This window comes from Mesoplodon bidens (assembly GCF_964165515.1).
Source record: "Mesoplodon bidens genome assembly, chromosome: 14".
Taxonomy (NCBI): Eukaryota; Metazoa; Chordata; class Mammalia; order Artiodactyla; family Ziphiidae; genus Mesoplodon; species Mesoplodon bidens.
In genome coordinates this window covers 82,607,796-82,631,440 of record NC_138170.1, presented here as the reverse complement: position 1 = coordinate 82,631,440, position 23,645 = coordinate 82,607,796, and the positions used below count along the sequence as shown (strand labels likewise).

Genomic DNA, 23,645 nt, shown 5'->3' with positions numbered 1-23,645 from the left:
TCGAGGCTGGAGCTGCTGAGCACAACGTGTGTGCAGTGATGTCCTGGCTGTGGTTTTCATCTCTCACGGCCAGAATGGAGATGGTTCGTTCAGCTGTGGGCCTGAGGCTGCTGGGCGGCCCCAGTACAGGCAGGCAGAGGGAGACCCAGAGCGAGCCCATCCTTCCTGCTGCAGGGCGCTCTTGCTGAGACAGGACATCTGGGCACCAGCCCATGGTTCAGGGCCCAGGCAGAGACGGGGGCCAGTCATTTCCTGGACGCTCATCCTGAGTCAGAATGCTTGTGTGCTGCGTGGGTTCCGTACAAGAGCAGGTGAATGCAGAGGGCAGGCAGAGGCTGGTGCCAGGAGTGGAGGAGCTTTGTTAGGAAGCCCACTGATGGGGATTCTGTGTATGTTTGTAATAATTTCTTTAAAAAAAAAAAAGTTTTATGAGGTATATTTTATATATCATAAAACTCGCCCATTTCAATTCTACAAGTCATTGATTTCTAGTAGCTTTACCAAGTGATGCAACCATCACCTTAAATCAGTTTGGGGACGTTTTCTTCCCCCCAGTAAGGTCCCTCCTGTCCCCTCACAGTTAATCCCCCTTCCCACCCCCAGCCCCAGGCAACTGCCGATCTACTTTCTGTCTCTTTTGCAATAATTTAGCTAATTAGTTTCTGATTAGAGGAGTAGTAGTTTCTTATTTTAGATCATTTGAGTAACCCCCGGAAAGAGAAATGGATGGAATGGAGGCCAGAATCCCCTTGGTGGGATTCTCTTCCAGCTGCCCTCTTCAGCTCTTATCTTCTGCTGCCCCTGCCGCTCCCCTGGCTGATGTGCTCCCGCTTCTCCACTGCTCCTATGCCTGGACACCCTCCTCCCCATCTTGCAAGACGTAATTCTCCCTGTCGTTGAAGGTCTATCTCACATAACCCCAATCAGCAAACATTTCCCTGGTGTCCAGGCTGGAAATAATTTTCTCTTCTCAGTGGTGTTTTATTTCTGGCTCGTAGAGTTTCCACATGGCACTTTACTTACTTAAATATGTGCTTTATCTGCCTTATTAAACGGTGAGTTCGTGAGAACTGAGGTTCTGTCTAATGCATCTTTGTCTCCTGAGCCCTCTTACCCACCCAGTTTCATCTCCTGTCGCTCCCTGAGGGCCCCGTGTGCCTCCTTTGTGGCAGTCATCACAGTTTTTTGGTTTTTTTTTTTTTTTGCAGTGCGCGGGCCTCACTGTTGCGGCCTCTCCTGCTGCAGAGCGTAGGCTCCGGACGCACAGGCTCAGCGGCCATGGCTCACGGGCCCAGCCACTCCACGGCATGTGGCATCTTCCCGGACCGGGGCACGAACCTGTGTCCGCTGCATCGGCAGGTGGACTCTCAGCCACTGCGCCACCAGGGAAACCCCAGTCATCATAGTTTCGATGGCTGTTTAATGTCGCGCTCACCCTGTGTCCAGTGTCCAGAATGAAAGCAAGCTGGCCCAGTGTTCGGATGTCCTTAGCTTTTCACTCTTCTGGATCCCAGAGCTTAGTTTACCTTCTCTTACCTAATACCTGTCGTCACTACCTGAGTTCTTATTTGAATTAAGTAACAAAACGTCTCTTTTTTTTTGGCCTTGCCACACAGCTTGTGAGATTTTAGCTCTCCGACCGGGGTTGAACCCAGCCCCTCGGCAGTGAGAGTGCAGAGTCTTAACCACTGGACTGCTAGGGATGTCCCGATAACAAGTAGTCTTAAATAGACATGTAAACCAAGTTCCGGGTGATGTTCTCCTCCCCTGCTACAGAGGATTTTGTTTTTCTCGCTTATTCACGCATACGCTCACACGTAGTACACCTCTCATAAAAGCATACTAGAGTTCTTCCTAGGAACACAGTTTTGAATCTGCAAGCATCTTATTCTTTTTTCCTCCAACCTGCCGTAGATCTGGGTTGCTCTGGTGCCGTTAGCTCAGCCTCCCACCCTGAGCAGCTCTGACCACCGCCCCTCCCGCCTTGGGCTGTCCCTGCTGTCCTGCACGTGACTTGTCCAGGATGGCGCTGCCTTGGCTCCCCTCTGGGCAGCGTTGAGGACTGAACAGACCTGTGCTCTGACTCCAGCCATGGCTCTGCGATTGCGTGGATGAAAGGGCAGAGTCTTGCGGCTCCGGAACTGACCAGTCACCTTCTTCCCAAGCCCGGGTCAGCCCGCCTGACTGCTTAAAGCTGTAGTCGTCGTTTCTTTCCCCCAGGAGCTGCTGGTATCTGTACAGAGTGAAACATGCTGCATGTGGTGTGTCTTAGAATTTCTGTTTAATTCTTGTGTATATATTTATTCTTCCTCTGAGGTGACAAGCATCATGTTTTGTTTACATTTGTAGCCAGCTTACTGCTGTCTATAAAATAGGTACTCAGTAAATACATGATGAATGAGTTCGTGGATTCACACATTAGTTATATGATGTTTAAAGCTATTAATGTATCTCTAGATTCTGTCTCTTATGTATTAGATGCTCAGAAAAATACTTAGGTAACTTGATTCACTCAGCCACTGCCACGCTCTGTGTTGAGTGCTGTAGAGAATAGAAGAACTTGAAGCCGCCCCTTAGGATTCGTGGCGTGAGCTTGATAAGACAAATGTAGGGTAGAACCTGTCAAGTCCTTTAAGAAATTTTTTTAAAAAGAAAATATCGGAGGATTTGGGGAGGGAGGGGTCACTTCCTGCTGAGAGGTTGGGATGTTGTTGGAAAAGGTAGCATCTGAGTAAATCCTGGTGGATGGGAGGGCTTTGAACAGCCGATACTGAGATGAAACGTGGCAGATGAGGTTGGACTGTGAGTGTCCAGATGCGGGAGTAGGTTTGGTCTTTATCAGGGGCACAACGCCAGAGAAATCCGACAACTGCATAGGAGGGGTTGGGTCAGGCAGAGACTGGGAGATGGTGGCCAGGAGCAGGGGAAGTGGTGCCTCAGTCCAGACGAGGGGCAGTGAGGCCACTGAGGGGCAGGGCGGTGAGAAGGCCAGAGGGAGCTTGTGGGCGAGCAGCGGGTCAGAAGGGCTGGAGCCCAGGAGGAGGAGAGTGCCATGAGCAGGGGGTGGGGGGCGGCGGCGGCGGGACAAGGGGCCCGAGGAGGCGGGGTGGGTGCGTTCTCGCAGCGGGTGGGAACGAGGGGTGTGTGTGGGGACGGAGCCCCCCACGGCTCAGCGGAAGCCCAGGTGTGCTCGCGCCAGGGATGAGTCACCTGCACGGCCTTATCTCCATCCCTTCCCGTCACCCATGGGACCTCGCCTTAAACTCAGCTTTTCAGTATTTACAGCTTAACTCTCGAGGCTAATCCTAGCACGTCACAGCTGATGGCACCGTGCCTCTGCCGGGTGCATGACACATGTTGAGCTGTGTAAGCGCCAGACAGAAGTTACCCCAGAAGGCATTTCTGACATCACTGACGGTCATTAACTGACCATTTACTTGGCAGGAAAGGTGGTTGGTGCAGGCGTTCCTACACACCTCACCAGTATTTTTCAAGTAAATTTCTTGCTCCGTTCTGAGATTTCATGTGCTGAATAGTACATGGAAATCAGATCCCATATTGCCCTAAAAATTGTGCCTGTGGTGGGTCTTCCCAGTCAAGGTAATTCTACTAAAAATAAAATTCTCCTTTGCTCGATTGTAAGAAGGAATGCACAGGGTTCCAAAGTCCTTACTCTTGTCTCTGTCCTTTTGTGTTCCCGTAATTTCGGTACGTGTCACCAAAGTGACACATGCACGCAGCCCCAGAAGGCTGCGAGCCACTTGTGCTGACTTAGGGAGAGATAGCCTGGGGAGGTAAGAAAGTAGAGCCTCAGCTTATTTCCTCACTGGGGAGGGACTCTTGTCGGGTTCAGAACCGGGGTGGGGGGGGTCTGTGCGTCGAGGTTCTTGCTGACTGAAGCTTTGTGTCTTTAAGTAGGCTCACAGCTGAACGGCCGGCGGGGACGGGCTTGCTCGGCGTGAGCATGCCCAAGTGTGTCAGGAGGGTCTGGTTCTCCGCATGTAATCTGTGGTGACAACTCGCTAAGCCACCATCTTGCCTTCTTGCTTCAGGGAGAATAGGGGACCTTAAGACCACTTGTCCCTCCTTTTCCCTTTCTCATTTATCTGCTTTCCTCTCTCTCTCTCTCTCTCTCTCTCTCGGTTCTTTTCTAGTTCTCTCTCAACATCCACTCATACACGTTCTCAGGAGACAGAAGCCCCCTTCGTTCTGTCTTTCCTTTTAGTCTCCCCTGTTGGAGGCTGTGCTAGGGAGATTGGGGGCTCTGGGCCCCCAGAACTGACCAAAGCCCAGCCCCAGGGCATCAGATGGAGCCGTGAGTGAGAACGGGAAGTGTTTGGCTTCTGTTCCTGTATCTGTAAAGTGATGCTGCCATTGAGTTGTTTTCTTTGTTGTAATGATTACCTTTCCACGGACTTCATAGCCCAGTAATAGAAGGTTATTACTGTTCTGAAATACAGACAGATGTAGACCTTTCGTCACTTATATATTCATTTGTAAGGTAAAATCGTTACAGGGAATGTAAGAATGAGTAAGGCTGTCGTACTTGTGCTGGTCAGGTTTTAGGGAAGTTTAATTATCACCGTGTGTTCTCTAACCTCCTTGCTGTCCTTACTTTAGATTAAAAAGGAAATGGAATAAGGATATTTTTTTCTGTTTTTGTTTTTTAGATTCAGAATATGAACAACATAATCTCCTTCCCTCTGGACAGTTTGCTGAAGGGGGACCTAAAAGGAGTGAAAGGGGTATGACACGAAGAGTCCTGTCACGGGGGGTGGCTTTCATAGGGCGTGGAATCACGTCACGCTGGCCAGTCAGGGCCTCCACGGCCTCGAGCCTTCTTTCTGGGACGGCGGGGTGGCGCCATGCTGCCTTGGGCTCCCTTGACTGGCCATCGTGGCACCACCTTTCGGCCCTAACAGTGGTGACCCGTGGCCTTTCTGGCTGTCCTGCTGGTGCTCCTGATGTGGAAGGGAAAGAAACAGCTCTTCTGGAAACTGCCAACGACTTTTGGGTTCTGCCGGTTGAGCAGGGAACCCTGTGTGAAGCCTGGTTTTTCCAGCTGGCGTGTCCCTGATTGAGCCCTGGGAAAGGATCCTTGCAGGGTGGTTTCCTGGAGGGAGAATGACCAGCAAGTCCTGGGCCGCCTTTATTTTTCTGTCCTCCGAAGGGTGCTCACTGTTGAGGCCTCGCCTTGCCTCGTACAGACACTTGAGCTGCGAACTGTTTTCCCGGGCATGTGCGTGGGGACAGTCAGGGCTCGAGTGCTGTGTGGGCACCAGGCACCGAGCAGAAAGTTGCTTTCACATGTCATTGGCCCAGACAGGTGTGTGAAGTGAAAGGGAGGCAATCGTGCCCCGGTTCTTAGGCGACCGAGTGCTCTGACGGGATCCACACGTGATCCCCGGCGGCCTCTGGCACATCCGGAAGCCCAGCCGATTACGGGGGCCTCTGCAGAGGCAGAAGTGCCAGGAGAGCTGTTGGGGCAAGGAGTCTGGGACCAGGGAGCTGTTAGGACACTGAGGAACACTGCTCAGCATCCCCTGGGGGCCCGGAGAACACGTCCGGCGCGAACCAGAAAAGCGGGAGGGAAGGGCACACAGAGCAGAGGGCAAACCGTGCCAGTCTGCAGCGGCATGACGCAGCCCCGCACAAGGGGCCCTGGGTCTGCGGGCTGCAGAGTGGGAGATGAGGCTTACGGGGTGGGCAGACGCCTTCCTGGAGGCTTTAGGTGCCAGGCTGTGGAGCTTAGGCCTTGCCAGAAGGCCAAAGAAGAGTCAAAGAAAGAAAAAAATCCCCACAACAAAAGGGTTTTCTCTTCTAAAAGACCCCTGTTAAAGGGGGCATAAATAGGTGGGAACCAAATTTGATAGAATTTCTAGTGGCTCAGAGTCAGGCTTTATCAGAGAATATGAGGTCCTGAGTTCCAGACAGAATTGTGGAATCGGGAGACCTCAGGAGAAGGTGAATGGCTTTTATATTCTTGTTTTGGGACCCAGATCAGGGGTACATGTGTTGAGGAGACTCCTATATTAATAGAAGAAAATCAGAGTCCCTTTCTTTTAGAGAGAGATACTAAAATACTTGCAGATTAAATGTTATATCTTTCCAGGTTTAATTTCAGGATAATCTCAGGGCAGAGGGCAGGGTGTAAGTGAAACAGGATGGGCTGTGAGTTGATACTTGCTATAGCTAGCTGACAGGTACGTTATATAATTCTTTCCACTTTTGTCTGTGTGCATTTGGTATATTCTATAATAAAAATTTCTTAAAGAGAAAGAAAAAAACTAAATGCTACCACTAGTCTGATTAAAAGCCTGTGCTCTTAGCTCTCCATTTTTCCTGGGATCACATATGTCATTTATTGCAGAAATTAATACTCTTTTCAGGGCTAGTCTAGGGACAAGTTTATTTTGCCCGGAAATTAATGATTAGTCCTGTTTAATTTATGCCTCTCTGTTTACAGGATCTGAAAAAGCCTTTTGATAAAGCTTGGAAGGACTACGAAACAAAAATGTGAGTATTTTCACTTAAAAAAGTAAGCATAGGTAATTTGAGATTTTAATTTTGAATCGAGCCTTTATTGCTTAAAGGTGTATTGTCTAAATAAACCTTAATCCAGGAAAGAATTCACCCAAAACTATGTTGCTGTGGTTTGTTGTGACACCAGATGCTTTCATACCGGGTGTCCACATTCATGATGTAAACCTCTCTAAACTGTTTTTTCCTCATCCCTCCTCCTATGTCCTAATGGCTACAGAATGTTATTTTCAGGAACGTTAATTGACTTCTACTGGTTGACTTCAGGCACTTGTTGTAACATTTCTGATCACAGTTTCTCACTTCCTGGAGTGGAGAGGATTGAGCGATTGTGGGAGTGACGATTTCAATTATTTTAAATACTTGAGAAATAGAAAATATTTTAAAATGCCTCATGCTTGCTTTGTAATTGCTGTGCATTGGGCAATAGAGTTTTCTCAGTGGAAATAGAAACTTTTATATGAAGCCATCTGGTAAAGTGGGACGCGATAAGAAGAAAGCCTTTTCAGATGTAACTCCACGTATTTAATTGGGTTTGTTTGTTTTTACCAGCCTTGGGTCTCTGTTCAGAGCTGAAGGATCACAATGCTCACACCAAGGAATCCCAAACCTTTGGTACTCATCCCATCCTGGAAATCTTAAGTTCCCATGCTCCAAATTCCGGAGTCTCACTGATGGCACACATTCATTTGTAAGCACAGATACAGTATTAAACCGGAATGCTTTGAAGGTCGGCTCAACCCAGATAGGCTCCAGACTCACTATCCCTGGCTCATTAGCATCCTGCCTCTGTGTGTCAGTTCAGTGCAGTGAATAAGGAAAGGGTCCACATTCCTGCTTTACAGGTGGGAAACCTGGGCTTGGTATTTGCTGCTGGTCAACCACGAGAAGCTAGTTGAGCCCAGGGCAGGACATGGATTTTCCGACTTCATTGAGCTGCCGTCGCTGCTGCCCTCGAGGGCCTCAGAGGAAATGCTTCTGTGCATTTCTGAACCAGGGACAGGAGAGGGTCTCTGAAGAGGGTTGCCTGAGAGAGTCTTCTCCTTCTGAAAGGAAAAGGTTTGAAAGAGGAATGAGGTCAAATTCTGTAAAATCAAGACACACATAGATAAGGTGAGGACAGAGGTACTCACACAATCCCAGAATTGGAGAACGAAGGAGCCAGCACCCTTTAAAACTCAGAGTAATTCTGGGATAAATTTAAAAATTAGCTCTCCCCCTTTACATGCAAGATTGTTGTATCCTGAGAGGCCCTGTGATATGCAACAAATAGCTTTACGACGTCTTTACAATTCCTGGCCTGTCGTTCCATACCTGATCGTTACAAGAATGACCGACGTCTGGACCATGTCTTGATCCCTTTGCGGTGGCGTCAGGGGAGGCTTGGAGTTGTGTGATTGTCCCCGGGGCCCTCCAGTCACACTGCCTCCCTGGTGCACGAGCCCCTTTAACAACGTCCTCACCAAACGGTCACCTTTTCTTTACGTTCTTACTCACCCAGTCGAGTCACTGAGGGTCTACTGTGTGCCCAGTGCTGTGCTTCAAGATAAAGAACAAGGATTAGAAACTGTATTTCTCGCCTCTTCCTAAATACCCCCTCCCCAAATGATGGGGCCTCTGGACCCAGAGGAACCCATTTCGTGTTGAACAACTTTCTAAGACACGCTGCCTGCGTTGTGTAGTGTCTGCCTTGGGGCTCTGCAGGAAACGTCTGCGCCCTCCTCTTCATGGCACCCTTTATATTTTTGAGTGCTTTCTGTGGCTTTTGTTTAGCCTCCTTTTCTCCAGGATAAAAATCCAGTTACTAGTCCAAGCCCTTCCTAACCGATGTGACGCATGGCTGCCTCACCCTGGTCACCTGTCTCGGGATGTGCTCCAGGGGTCAGCTGGTACCCTGGACTCGAGCACAGGCGAGCATGAGATAGACGTGGATAGACGTGGAAAGGGGAACGAAGCTTAAAAACGGGAAAGGTCACTTGTTTTCCTCTGTGATGATGAGCACTGTCCTAGTCAAGTTGCTTTGGAAGCATTTGTTGGGTCGACACTCAACAGAAAGGGCCACGGTTGACGTGTTTATGATGAAACGCTCTTTCCTGTCCAGTGAGTTCGAGGCCGTCCTGTTCTGGAAAGGCTCGGAGAGCATTTGTGTCCAGGGTGGGTGTCGGGATCGCAGCGGGGCTGTCCAGTCTGGAGGTGTCTTGATTGCATCTCGCTTTTTCCACACGTAGAACCAAGATAGAAAAGGAGAAGAAGGAGCATGCCAAGCTGCACGGGATGATCCGCACGGAAATCAGCGGGGCTGAGATCGCAGAGGAGATGGAGAAGGAGCGGCGGTTCTTCCAGCTGCAGATGTGCGAGGTACGTCCGCCAGACGCTTCAGGGCAACGCCAGATGCACTGCTGGACCCTGCCACCCAGTTTCTGTTGTTCGGGGGGCCTGGGGCTCCTGGAGGGTGGGGCTAGACTAGCCCAGCTCCAGCCTTTCTGAAGGAGCGACTCACTTGGAAGCGGGTTCTTTCTGCTTCCACATGGGCACACTCGCCCCCGCTGTGGTGTTCTTAAGGAGGTGCCGAGGGCGGGGCGGTGAGGCCCCAGCCGTGGTCCCCTCTGTGAGTGTGAGAGCGTCTGCAGGTGCGTGCCCCCAGGCTCCGCCTGCTCGGGTGGGGACGGTCCCCAAGGCCAGAGGCTCAGGCACCCGGGGGAGGTCCTCTGTCCTGCTCCACCGGCAGCCCAAGTCCTCGCGTCGGGGAGGGGAGAATGGCAGGACTGACACTTGGAACATTTCTCTGCTGGAGGCTCAGGGGTGGAAAATATCAAAGACCAAGCATGCCGGCCTTTGCTTCCAGCCTTTTTTATTCCTTGCTTGAGGGCCTGTTTGTGGAAACAGCTTACCCCTCGGCCTGAGGGTTCGCTCCTCGGGGCGGTGGCAGTGAAGCCTCCCTCCTGTAGCCAGGCAGACTTACGTTTTGAGTGTACACAGTGCAGGGGTGATGTTTGTGACAGGTGTTGAAACTAGGTTCAGCCAGCTCTCGATTCCCTGTAAGCAGTCAACAGCGGAGCTCATCAAAAGGCACTTTTTGATTTTAGAATGTTTGTTAATTTGTTAATTACAGTAGGAGCCTAGTCTTTATAGATGTATGCCTTAGGAGTATATTAAAATGCGCTTCTATTCCCAGAGCAAACTCTTAAGTGGTCAGCAGAGGGGAATCAGTCCCAGGGATTGGGGATATTTGTCTGGTATTGGCACAGCCACTCCAGCTCTCTTTTGGTTTCTATTTGCATGGGATTTCTTTCTCCAGCCTTTTACTTTCAACTTATGTGTATCTTTGGATCTACAGTGTGTTTCCTGTAGACAGTCTATATTCGGATCATGTTTTTTTATCCAGTCTGACAGTCTCTGCCTTCTGATGGGATTGTTTAGTCCTTCGCATTTGACGTTACTATTGATGTGGTTGGGTTTACATCTGCTCTCTCACTTTTCTGTTTCTTAGGTCTCATGTCTTTTTTGTTCCTCTGTCCGTCCTTTGCTGCTTTGTTTTTCATTACGTGACTTTTCAGAAAGTTAACTAAGCTCCAAGTGTTATTGTAGATAGGAGAGTGAATGCTTTTATACACGTGCTGTTTTATAGACAGACATCACATATAATAATACCTGCCTGACCCGTTTCACACAGTGTCGGAGAGATCATCCCGGGCGATAGAGACAGGGACGAAGAAACCGCTGTGTGTTATACAGACACGGTATTGCTCTTATTGACTCGGGGTAAAATTAAGTAGTAGTGTGTCACACAGAGTGGATTTGGGAAGGGTGTGTGTGTGAGTTCAGGATGAGCTCTCTTTTTGGCTAGTGAGGAGGAAAGCTGTTGACGTAAACTCTGCTCGACTGCTTGTTAAAGTATGTTTAGTGACTGAGAGACTCAGCCAGCGCGTTAGTGTCACACCCTTGAGGTGAGGGTGTGGGTTCCATCCTCAGCTCTGTCATTGCTTTCTGGGACGTGCACCCAGCACTGGGCTCTTTCCCTTGTCTGGGTGAATGGGTTGTGTGGACTGGTCAAATAGGTTATTTTATTGGAAAAACGCTATCTGCCCGACGCCTCTAAGTCACACACGTGAGTCCTCTGTTGGGCGGGTCCCCGAGTGGCCGTCGGGCCCCAGTCCGTGCCGAGCATCGCGAGGTCCCTGAGCTGCAGAGCGGGCGGTTGGTGGGGTCTGGCGCTCTGTGCAGGCACAAAAGCAGAGGTGGGCTGACCGGGCAGTGAGGTTGGAGTTTACAGAGGAGCACACATCTGACGAAGCCTGCACACACTGACCAGATAGACCTGGGCTGGAAGGAAAGAGCATCCGAAAAGCAGTCCCTGAGAGCCCAGCCCCTCAGAGGGAACAGATTGCTGCAGTTAAAGTCATTTCAAAATTGTTCAACCATTTCCTCAAACTGAAGTTCTCAAGTTTTGGAAACGTTTGACGTTGTTTAGGTGTTTAAAGTTTTAGTTGCGTGGGATCTGATGTAGAAAAGTGACTTCCAGGTGTTTGTTTTAAAGCTGTGGAACTTTTTCTTCAAAATGAATCTTATAAAGACAGTCAGTATGCCAGATAGATAATACAGAGCTTCCGTGAATTGGGAACGTATGAGAGATCCACTCTCACTTTTTTATGATTATAAAAATATGTGCTTTAAAAAATTGGCCAGTATATATGTGTGTGTGTATGTATATATGTGTATATATATAAAAGAAATTAAAAATTACCACAGATTTTACTTACCAAAAGATTACCGCTTTGACATTTAGCTAAACATCTTTCAAATATCCCTATTATACATACATAAAGACAATTTGTATAAACAGGATCATTTTCCACTGCTGCTTTGTAACCTGATTATTTTCACTCACTAGTGTGCTATGGATATCTTTCCATGTCAGGAAGTCTCTGCTTTATTGGCTTAATGGCTACATAGCCCTTCTTTCTGTGGATGTACCACACTTTAATTCCCCATTCATTACATTTAGGTTGTTGCCATTTTTCACTTTTACAAACAAGTCTGCAACGAACCTTCTTTTCTATTCATCTTTGTAAACTCTTATGATTATCTTCTTAGAATAAGTTCCCGTAAGTAGAATTTCTGGGTCAAAGGGTACGTGCATTTTAACATTTGACGCATGGCCAAGCATCTTATTAACCATTTAACCATTTTGATACATTGTCAGACATCTTATTTAATTAACAGAGAATAAGTATCAGAAAGGAGGGAGATGAGGACGTTAAGGGCAAAGGCAGTGGCAGTTGACGTAGTTACCGTTTCAGCTTCCCTCTCCCAGCTGGGCTGCCGGCTGACCTGGGAGGCCACTTGAACGCAAGTTTCCCAGGTTACAGCTGAGATGCCTGTGGTCAGCAGGGGTCAGCAGCTCTTTCCGGGGCATTCGGTCTTAGAGGGGCCGCGTTCTCAGAGTTGTTGACACCCTATTTCAGCAGTGGAAGGGACAGGGGATTTATGGAGTCTTCTATAAACTTTTAGCAAAGAACAAGTGTATTTCGGATGCTTGTTTTGTAGATCCCTGGGGCTTCCTGGTGTCTTCGTGGTTGTTAATGAAGTCTCCAAGTTAAAAATGGCTTTAATTTATTTGAATTTAAAATTCTTTTTTTGTTTTTTAAACAATCACGACTGTTTTTTAAAAAGTGTCAGGGAAGCGTTTTAGTATTAGAGACATGGAGACAAAGTCTCAACTACAGAAGACTAGCAGTTAGTGTGTAGACGATGACCTGCCTAAAGAAAGGGACCCGGGACAGGGTATGTGGACAGCAGTGTTTGAGATGCGTAGAATCCCTTTCATTCACACTGATCTCATTCTTCCACACAACTAGGGCAAAAATTTCTCCTAGCTGCTTAAGACAGAATGTTTTATTACTGGGCGTTCTTGGCACTTCAAGTTAAGCATTTACTTACCTGTATGTCAGATCATTCATGTGGCACCAAACTGAAAGAAACATTTAGTTATGGCATTCAAAAAATATTAAGCATCTACCATGAGCCCTACCCGTCGTACAAATGTCAGAGAAGTAGAAGAGGTCATCTGTCCTCAGAGGCTCCCGTTCAGCTCATATTCTGCTTCTATCTATGACATTTCCTGTTTTGTTTTTTAACAGTATCTGCTGAAGGTCAATGAAATTAAGATTAAAAAGGGAGTGGATTTACTTCAGAATCTGATCAAGTATTTTCATGCCCAATGCAAGTAAGTTCTTTTTCTTTGTTATGATGGTATTTCAGATGTTTCTTTCTTTATGGCAACTTCTGGGAGATCTGTAGTATTGTGTTGAGGAAAGTAAACACTTATTTAAAACCCTGTAGTAAAAGGAATGAAACAGTGATGCAGGCTACAACCCAGATGAACCTTGAAAACACGTAAAGTGAAAGAAGCCAGAAATAAAAGACCACATCCTGGATGGTTGCATTTATTTGAAAGGTCAGGAACAGGCAGATCCACAGAGGCGGAAAGCAGATTGGTGACTGCCGGGCTTGAGGGCGGGGGGCGGGGGGAATTACTGCCAGCGGGCACAGGGTCTCGTTTTGGGGTCACGAAAACATTCTGGAATTAGATAGGGCTGATGAGTATGCAACTTTGTGAATAAATGTACTCAAAACCACTGAATTGTACACTTTAAAAGGGTGGATTTTATGGTTTGAGGTTTATATCTCAAAAACTAAAAGTAATGTAAAAATCTACATTATCAAATATACTTATTTTTGCTTTTTTTGTAAAGTGGCAAGCTAGTTTGATTCTCGGATGTTCTTTATTTGTTAAAAGAGAAATGAGATGGTGTTCATGCAGTGTCTTAAATTAAAAGAATACTTTCATGTATTACTTATCACATAAAACAAATGACAGGACTGAGCAGAGGAGGCTGTGTGTGGAGGCGGAGCAGGACCTTGCAGGTCTGGGAGCCGCTCGTGTGCTCAACTTCACCGTGTCCGTCAGCCCTTCACAACCTGGGCCTCACCTCGTGGCCTCGCTGTCTTCCCCTGTCCTCATCCTGCTCCTCCTCCCTGACCCCCCATCGCTGCTCTAAACAGGCCGCGGGCTCCTTCACTGCCTTTGTTGAGTGTGTGCCGTGCCTTGGGCACCGTCCGAGACGCTGGAGGCAGAGTAATGTACGTCTCAGGCACAGCTCCCGCTGGATCAGGTAGGGGAGTTGGACTTAGGCAAGCACACTTCTAACTGCACGTTTAACAAAGTGTTCTGAAGTACGGGAGTCTAAGAAAGAATAGAATAGAATACAAGAATATAATTCAGATTAAGGTTGCGGGCAGAGATGTTTTGTCTTTTTTCTGTTTTGTTCTTTGCTGTGTGTTCCAGCAGCCAGAACACAGTACCTGGCCCACAGTAGGTGTTCACATTCTTCTTGAATTCGCTGCAGGCCTCTTTGAGGGACATGTATTCATGTGTTCTGAGGTCTGAAGGGTGATTGGGGGCCAGCAGGTAAGGAACGGGGGAAGAACATTCCAGGCAAAGTCAAGGTCTTAAGGCAGTAGGAGGGCCAGTGTGACTTAAGCATAGTGAAGGAAATGAAGCTGCATAGGAAGGCCTGGGGTGGGGACGGCTTGGAGGTCTGGTTAACGGTGTCCAATTCTATCCCAGACGTACTGGGAAGCTCTCAAAGTTTCAAGCAGAGGATTCATTCAGCAAGTAGCGATTGAGCTCCTACTGCGTGCCAGGTGGTGCAGCATGAAGGAGACCAGCCTCTTACGTGCATGGACCTTCAGGTGGGGTGGGGAGACCGCAAGCGCATGGGCAGGTACGTGACAGATTCGGGGCCTGGCTGTGGCTGTGCGGAGGCAGCAGTGTGACGAGAAGAGGGTGTGCTGGCTGGGGATGCCAGGGTGGCTCCTTCCGTTCCGTTTCTGTTCCAGCAGGTTACTGTGTGTGTTGAGAAGGACCCAGATGGGGACGAGTGGGTGTGTGACCATTTAGGCCTGCAGGTTGCGTCCGAGGGTGCTCGGAGCCACAGTGCCTGGGCGCAGACTGCAACGGTACAGGGAGGGGTGCGCAGCAACGGGGACATCTTTGAGGGTGTCACTGCCACACGCATCCACTTGCTTTTCCCTTAACGGGCTGTGCCCCACGCTGATGCCCCCTTACACACGATGCTCCCTGTGCCTTCCCCAGCCTCTGTTGCTCCACGAGGCCCAGCTCAGGTGTACCTGGCTGCCTAGAAGTCGTCTGCTCTCCCGCTTACCTGAACACTCCTCTTCCTTCCTGTTACCACTGTGCTCTCTGCACATTCCCCCGATGGCACCTTTCGTGGTGTCTCCCGCTGAACGGTATGCTCTTTAAGGGTGTCCTCCATGATTTTAATTTTTTGACCTGTAGCGCGTTTACCTGGAACGATTTGCAGTGGTGAACTGCACTGACTTGGATGGAGCTGTGCTTTGGAATTCTTACTACATCTCTGGCGACACTGCATTTCTAAAGCAGTGGAGGTGCAACAGCAAAGGAAGGTGTGCTGTGTGATTCAGCCTGGGTTAACAGAAGAGCTGCAAGCGTGGAGCTTAGAAAATAGAAAGACCCCTAATGTGTAGAGTTTTTAAGATGAATTATTGTACGGAGACTCAGAATCCTGTGTGATTAACATATAAATTACTTCTTCAGTCTTATCCTTGTAACCTTATGTGAGGCTGTTTAGGAAGTGGGTTGTTTCCTTGCTGATATTTTATTTTTAAAAAGAAGTTATTCTGGGATTTCCTTTTTTTTTCTTTATTTTGCCCAAACTAATCAGTTGGGTAGCAACAGACCAGTTGTGGAAAATTGAACCAATTGGCCTTTTATGGGCATGAGCTCAGTAACCTTTAAAAATGATGAATCTTCCATTACTTCCTTTCTGGATGAGTGTGTGTGTGTGTGTGTGTGTGTGTGTCTGTGTACGTGTACGTGTACGTGTACATACATACTGCACGCTCTTAAAAACATTTGGAAAGCTTTGACTTTTCAAATGCATATCTTGGGGCATAAAATGTGGAGCCTGAGTGACTCAGCCATTGGACAAAGGAGCCCGTGGCCACACGGGTCTCTGTCCTCCGGGCAGTTCCTTCGTGTCCCCATTGAACATTCCCGGTCTCCACTGCTCACCGGGGAGCACAGCTGTGCCCGGTGGGCAGAGGCAGCCTGCTCAGCTGAAGCTGCTGGTCTCTGCAGGTACCAAGAGGCCTCTTGGTGGAAACTAGATTCTGTGGAACCATGTTCAGGTGTTCACCCTTAGAACTGCTTAGACAGACATTATTTTGCTTTTTACTCCTTTTTGCTTTTCTCTGGAAGCATTCTTGAAGAGTATGTTCTTTGTCTTTTATTTCATTTAAGGAAAGATTTAGCATCTCTAGTTCCTAGAAGAGCCTGGAAAACGTGTCTTACTAGCCTTTGCTGCTAAAGATTGAGGATCCTTTTCTCTATTGTGAACCTAGAAATAGGGCAGTCTTTAAAACAGAAATAAACAAAAACGGTCATGTTCTAAGCAGTAGTGATGAGCATTGAAGTGACTTGTTCTCTGAGCAAATACCTGCTGAGAACCACTGTGACCAGTTGCGGCTTGATGAACCTGGGTTGCAGATGCAGTGAGACCCAGTCCGGTGCCCTGGACAAGTGCACTCCGGGGGGTCGGGGGGAGGGCGGAGGCTGCCGGCCGTGAGGCTGCAGTTGTGGAGGCTGGAGAAGGGAGAGTCCGCCCCGCTTGTGGGCCCCTGAAGGTTGGATCTCAGTGGGTGTATTTTAAAGGCTGGCGAATTTGATCAGGTAGGCTAGAAAACGTTAGATAAAAAACAAAAGTCGACAGTTGGTAATGCCGATGGTAAATGTTGTTTTGACTGAAGCTTGGGAAAGTGTTAACAGGCTCAAGCTAAAAAAAAATGTCCGGGGGTTTGTAGTTAGGAATGTTGCCGTGACAGCAGTCAGCAAAGGGGCCCCTTTTTTTGAAGCTTCCCTGAGGCCAGAGAAAGTATACAAACATGCCTCAGTAAGGACGGTACAGAAAGATAGGAATTTTGAACATCACAGGGAGGAAGTTTTCTAGGTAGATGGTCAAGACTGGCTATGCTTTTACAAAGATGAACTCTAAATCTGTATCGTTATTCCAAGGGTGACACTGTGCAGTGTCACGACGGAAACAGCGTCTGTGATGAGAAACACCTCTCCGAGCCCTTGACTCCACCGCGAGGTGCTCTCACTGTGGGGACAGCTGCCAGGCACAGAGATGCTGGAGCTGTGCACCCGCTCCCTTTCCCCGAGAGCAGGACCGTTTCTGTGCTGATCTCCTGGGATAATTTTCCTACTCCCTGAACTAGTGTGTGTTCAGCTTCTCTCTCTCTCTCTCCCCCTCCCTCCCAACCCCGCCTATTTTATAAGAATTTGAATTGATTAATAAAACAGTTATACAAAAAAAGTAGAGCTGAAACAAAACATAAGAACCGAATGAGTTCATGACAAGAGGGAAAAGCTCAGTTTCTCATCCTTGTGTTTGTTCTTCCCAGTTTCCTTTTCAATTTAAAATTGCTGCTCTGTGTCGGCCATTGTGCTCAGAGTGGAAACACAGAGACGTACATGGCATGGCATTTCTGCCCTATCAGTGGAAACAGACCATGTGGAAAGGTCATTATAACACGGATGCAGTTGCTACACCAGAAGCATATTTTACATTTAGAAAAAAATGAATTAGGCAAAATACAGGAATGAGAATGTAAAGTTAAAATTATGCATATATCTAAAGATTTTTAAGGTAAGAAATTCTAATAGCCCAGCCTCTGATTCCTAATAACTAGCTAGTCGTGGTTTGTAACCCACATCCTGTGTGTATGCTTTCCTCTTCCTTCCTCCCTTCCTCCTTGGAGTTATTGTACTAAGTGTCATGCAGCATTGTTTTTACAACCCCTCCTGCTAATTGCATACTTCATATGGGAAATTCCCACAGGACCATTGCTGAGTTTAAAAGAAATAAACACATGAACCCCAGATCACTTTTTTTTTTGAAGATAGCCTCCTTGGTACCCAGTAAACTGGCAGAAGTTAGAAATTCTCCTTCCTTTCCTCATTAATTTCTTCATTCAACAAATATTGTGTGCCTGAAATGTGTCAGGTTTTGTGGATGCTGTGTCCTCACTCCTGGAACTTCAGATCTAATGGGGGAATTTCATTTTAAACAATTACACCAGTGAACACGTAATGGCAGTTGTGGTGAGTGTTTTGAAGCCAGAGACACAATGCTCTGAGAGAATCTGGCAAGGAGACCTCTTTGAAGGGATGGGGGTTGTGGCACACCTCAAGGGTGAGGCCGTATCTAACTTAAAACTTGAAGAGTGAGTGGGAATGAACCAGGCGAAACAGAAGGCAGGCTGCAGGGAGAACTCTTTAGAGGAAAGAAACAGCAAGTGCAAAGGGCCTGAGGCAGGGAGGACTTGGCTCCATAGAGGAGTAGAGAGACGTGAATAAAGGGACAAGTGGTGTGGGTGGAAGCCTGGAGACGTAGGCAGGGGCCAAGTCCACGGGCATTTTAGGCCTTGTTACAGGTTTTGAACTCTCTCCTGAGCTCCCTGGGAAGCCTCTTCTTCCTCTGAAAAGGGTTCAAAGGCATGTGCTGCCCGTCAGCCTGCTGTTGCTGCAGAAAAACTCGTCCAGCCTCTCTTGTACTTCCTGAATCACTGGTTAAAGATGACTTCACAAGCACTGGGTTCTGAGCGTTAAAAATATAAAGTTCCTTTTGATATTCGATCTCAAGTTCTCCACCCACATCTCCCTGCTCTGCCCACGGGGCGTGGCCATTCATGTGCTTCAGGCTCCCTTGCTTTTTTCCTGCATTCTTTCTCTTTTCCACTTAGCTGTAGCCTGTCAAGGAAAATATTTTAGCGTCTTATTCTGTGTTCACCCCGTGCTTTCCTGGCCTCAGACGCTTCCGTTCCTGAACCGAAGCCTTTGCTGCCATTTGTCAGTAGAGTCCTGTTTCCCGTTACAAACTGAAAATTTAGGGCTCATTTTATATGGGTCAAGAAAAATCACAAATACGAGGCTTACTGCAGTGCCTTTTCTCTTAGCTTTGAGTGTCACTTTATTCTTGGTTTGCCTAATATTAGTTTCGAGTGTCACTTTATTCTTGGTTTGCCTAATATTTCAAGGTTTGGGTCCTAGTCTTTTCCCCCAGGAATTACATAGTGATCTCAGCCATTTCCTTTAAAGAAGTTTTTTCTCCATCTAACAATATTGTTTTCTCTTTTATGAAACACAATCTATGTTTCTTGTTTTTTTCCTCCTAGTTTTTTCCAGGATGGACTGAAAGCAGTTGAAAGCCTCAAACCTTCCATTGAAACACTTTCAACGGATCTTCACACAGTAAGTAGTTTCCCTCCCACATGAGTGTTGAAAGGGTTTTTATGCAACAAACACTTTGATTTAAATGTTGCTTCTGTGTAATCTTGTGTTTGCGTGCTGGGATACCCAGAAAGTGACAGCCCTGAAGCGCCACGCGGAGTGTGGAGAATGGGGTTCCCACTCCGTCCTCGGTCTTGGTTGGGAGAAGGTTGCGTTTATGGAGAAATGCCCCGCGAACTCCACCATCTCACTGTACCTCCGCCGTACTTTTCTCTGCTTTGTTTTGTTTTTTAAAGATCAAACAGGCCCAGGATGAAGAGAGAAGGCAGTTGATACAGCTTCGAGATATTTTGAAGTCAGCATTACAGGTTGAACAGAAAGAGGTGAGGGGATTTAATTTTGAAAAATTTGCTATTCTGTGTTTTCATCCCTCAGTCTCGGGGGCTTCGGGACTGAGGAGGTGAGATCCAGGTCTCTGGGTGCTCGGTTCACTGCGGGGCTGTATCGGGCAACATGCAAACATGTAGTCTGTTCTTTAAGTTGGTTTTATAAAACCATCTTTTTAAAAATATGCTTATTTCATGGGGAAGCATTACCCTAGGCATGGCCTTAATGGCAGTACTTAAACCTCTTCTGCTCCGTCCGTTGCTGGATGAGTAGCTCTTAGGGTCTCCGTCACATAGACACTCGTTATTCATGCCGTTGGTTCTCTCCCTGGAGCTCTGTGGTTTCCCTGCCCACAGATATACACGGACTTTGCCCGTGTGGCATCAGCGGGTGACTGGTGACCATCTGAATCTTCCAGCCTGGAGATTATGTTCCATAAAATGGGAGGAGCTTGATTTTCTTGGAGCTGCTTTCTGATGGGCAGAAACCTTAGTTTTCTTGCGTCATCTCTTTCATATAATCACTTCTCTGCAGGCCAGCATATTCGCAGTGATGATTTGTATTTGGGGGGGCTTGTTAGAAAACCATTAAAAAGTAAATTTTGAGGTAATTGCATATGTTTGCTACAGTGTGGATATTATAATGTGAAATTTAACATAAATCCACTTCCTTGTCAATAAAGGAACGTGTTTAAGTGTATAGCTAGTAGATTTTAGATTAATACCTCTATTAAACTACTTACCAGAGCATAAAGTTCCCTGTTGGCAGTTTGGCATGCTCTATTTTGTTTTAAGTTCTTGTACTATAACTGAATATTGTTGTTTTTCTCCCAAATGCATTTACCTTTTGTGACCGAAGTCTAGGAGAGTAAGTAGTTCAGTATTTTAATAAATTATAGAACTTTGCATGCTTTTTTCATGAACTTCAAAAAATAGATATTTCCTCCGTGTATATACTAATAGCTAGTAGCATTTTTTATTTTGACTTTTCTTTCAGTAGCTGTGGACTTTATTAAAGACTTAAGAATTTGAACGCATAAATGTTAGCGAAATGGAAATTTTCCAAGTTTACAGTTTAGCCTTTGGCGTCACTCCTTTGTGAAGGTGAAGCCGCTCACCGCCCCCCCTTCCGCTGCGTCGCTGAATTCTGCCCGTCTTTCTGATGTACCTTAATCCCTCCCTCTGGAGGGCTGCCTCTGCCCCCCGCCCCCGCAGTGATCTGTGTCGCACATTTTGTTTGAGAGAGTTTTTTCGGTGGCAACATATATCTTTGGGGGCTTGATGGCCATGTGCTCAAGTGCACAGGTGCTTTTTCTCCAGCTGGACCTCGAGCAGATTGAGGCTGCCCTCCTGCCTTCTGGGCCCATCTGGCCGTCACATCATAGCACCATATATTGCTCATTTCATTGGTTCTTGGTAAACAGGGGTCAGCTAAGTGAGAGACTGGCCCATTGAGGCCCCATGTAGTGCTGGAAATTACCCACAGCATGGTGACTTCCTCCCCGTCTAGAGAATCTAGGTCCTGACACTTTGATATTCCTAAACATGGAATATAAACAGAAAAAGAAAAACAGAGCTTGGAGTATGGAGAATATAGTGGCCTGATTGTAACCAGAAGAGGTAGCGCTAATGCAGGAGCCAGGATGCCAATGAGCACTGGAGAGCTGGTGGGAATGGTTGGAAGCAAGAAGGATCCGAGAAGGAGGATCAAACCTGTGAAGCAAAGCTCAGAGTTAAAGTACAGGAGAGCAGGTGCTGGAGCCCTCTGGGCACAGAGCGAGGGCCATGTTTGCTTTGGCTGTGCAGGAGGAGGAGGTTTGGGAAAACTGGCTCTTGTCAGAAAGCCGGTTATTTACAGCTTTGCAGAAAAGTGTAGCAGATTTACCAGCACAGACCAGAAGTCTTTAACGGTTTACTGTTTCTGTGTTTTATGTTGACCAGCCGTTCTGCCCCAGACGCACAGCGGAGTCGAATGAACCGTCTTTACTGCTCTTCTCTGGCTTTATGCCCAAAGATTGAACCCACCAATCTCCTGGCTGTGAATGTCTTGTCTTTTCTGTGTATCACATTCTGCGTTGCTTTTTGATGATGGTATTCCATAAATTGGACAGTCTGTGAATGAAATTGCAAGTAATAAGCAAATATGGATACGTTAAATTTTATCTGTTTTAAAATAATTTTTATAACTGGGGTCCCTCCAATCACAAGAATCGAACATTTGGGCGTTATTGTTGTTTAGCTCTCATCCCTTGTTTCTGGATTCTCTTCTGTGAGGCAGAAAAGTGAAGGTGTTGATGGATTTTTGTCACTGTTATAAACATTCTAATTCTACATAATTATACTTCATAAGAACTAGGTAACGTGCCCCAAGGAGACGGCAGTGATGGTTGGTAGGCGTTACTCTCCTAGTTCTCCCTGTGAACCTTCAGCATCAATCGTGTGGTCTAAGTGGAGGACGTGGCCGTCACATACAGGGGCTTTGGGCTGCTTCTCTGTCACCCGTGGCTGTACTTTGGAGAAAAGACTGTGCCGTCACAATCCCAGCACCCCCACACCTCCAAACCACCGGCGTTCCTATTCTGTTCCTGATATTTCTGTTCCCTGTAAATAGGATGCTACAGTTTGATTTTTCCATTATTTTATTATGAAATTTTTCAGACTTACAGAGAAGTTGAAAAACTATATAGTGAACACCTATATATGCATCATATTTTAACATTTGGAAAAGACCCCGTCTACAAAGTTAAAACTCTTCAACACTGCTAATCTTTGCATGAACTTCCTCTCTGTGTGCCTTACCTTCTCCCGCCTTCCCCGTCCCGCAAATGTCCATTTCAGCTGCGTTCTGCTGGGACAGGTCCCGCTGCGGTGCTGGAGGATTCTCTGCTATTTGTTGGGAACGAAGACGTGTGCTGTGCTGGGGAGGACTCAGGTTCTGGGGGATGGTCTTGGTAGGTCTAAGCGCTGAAACCACAGTGATTTTTCCACTTTGGAGATCTCTCTTCGTGCCAGTTTTGCTTCCCCTTTTTAAAGTGTCCCTGTGTAGTAGGATGTGGTCGAATAGTGTGTGCTGTCCAAGGAACAGAGGTCCATAACAGCCATGATTTTCTTCCAACTCCGGCCTTTTGGTCTGGGGTTGCATATCTTATCATGCTCAAATCTGGCCTTAATCAGAACCCTCTGGCTAGGTGTCCACTTCCCACCCCTCGTGCCAGGCTGCTGGGTAGCCTAGAACTGGCCTTGAGTGCTGACGCCATGCAAGACTTGGCACATTCGACTGCCATTTCCTCAGCAGTTACTCTAAGGAGGAGCTGCACAGACACACACCAGAGCAGGATAGATACGGTTCTTCCCTCTTAAAGGGCTCACGGTCTGGGGTGGGGACAGGAAAGGAGTTGAGCACAGTGTGATGAGAGCTCTACTGGAGGTCACCTCCAAGGAGGGTGTCACCCCAGTGTGGGGTGGGCAGGTGTGTGTCAGGAAGGAGGGTTTGGAGGATGATTCAGAGTTAGGAGAGGCCCAGCAGCTGAGACAGGTGAGCCAGCTTCTGACCAGGACAGAAAGCTTGCCTGGTAGCCGGCTGTCCAGCAGCGCGTGCACCGTTTGAACTCTAGGTCTTCCACTTCCTGCCAGGGTGACCTTGAGCAAGTTACTTGACTTCTCCATGCCTCGGTCGCTTCATCTGTAAAACAGGAGTGATGTTGCCTACCCGAGAGTTGTTATGAGATCTAAGGGACAAGTTCTGTAAAGCACTTAACACATTGTCTTGATAAACGGATACTGGTTCGTTCATTCATTCCACAGATACTGGGTTCCTGATGCCGACGATACAGGAGTGAACAAAAAAGACCCAGTTCCTTCCCCGGCCTTGGTAGTTGAACGGTGGTGGGTGGCGGTGGTGGTATCTCTGAGGGGTCCTTCTGCCCACTTGACCCTCCTCTGTTGGCTGGTCGTCTGGCACCTTGTCTTCGTGACTCTGGCCCTGACCGTTGCCCCCCTCCCCACTCTGACTCACGCTCCAGCCTAGGCTGATGCCCTTGCTCCCGACCCCGGCCTGTCAGGTCCCCCCGACAGTCGCACTGCCCCGTTCCCAGGCCTTCGTCATCGCTCCCCCCGTCCTCTCCCCTGCTCTCTGTTGTCATGGCGTCTCCTGCTTGCTTCACGTCTCAGGTTTTTCCAGGCACGTGATAAGCGTGACCCGTAATCAGTCCTTATTACAACAGCATGGCTGGGCAGGTAGTATTAGCCCGCATTTACAACTTGAGTCTGAGAGGAGAAATGCATTTGCTGGAGTTTTGGGGCCAGGGTTTGAGTCCTGCTGTGTTCCACCACAAGGCTGTTCTCTGTCAGCTATATTATGTGACTTTAATATCTTGTGTCAG

At 47.6% G+C, this 23,645-nt stretch overlaps 1 protein-coding gene across 4 annotated transcripts in view; it reads left to right on the top strand.

Moving 5' to 3' along the window:
* The window catches only part of ASAP2 (ArfGAP with SH3 domain, ankyrin repeat and PH domain 2), a 157,564-nt gene that overhangs the window by 82,742 nt on the left and 51,177 nt on the right, over positions 1 to 23,645 (top strand). For all 4 annotated transcript variants that reach the window (XM_081253973.1, XM_081253972.1, XM_081253975.1 and 1 more), the window contains exons 4-9: positions 4,671 to 4,745; positions 6,467 to 6,516; positions 8,769 to 8,898; positions 12,681 to 12,766; positions 18,823 to 18,898; positions 19,174 to 19,260. In XM_081253973.1, coding sequence (XP_081110099.1) covers positions 4,671 to 4,745; positions 6,467 to 6,516; positions 8,769 to 8,898; positions 12,681 to 12,766; positions 18,823 to 18,898; positions 19,174 to 19,260 — 504 coding nt within the window. The remainder of the gene's footprint in view (positions 1 to 4,670; positions 4,746 to 6,466; positions 6,517 to 8,768; positions 8,899 to 12,680; positions 12,767 to 18,822; positions 18,899 to 19,173; positions 19,261 to 23,645) is intronic.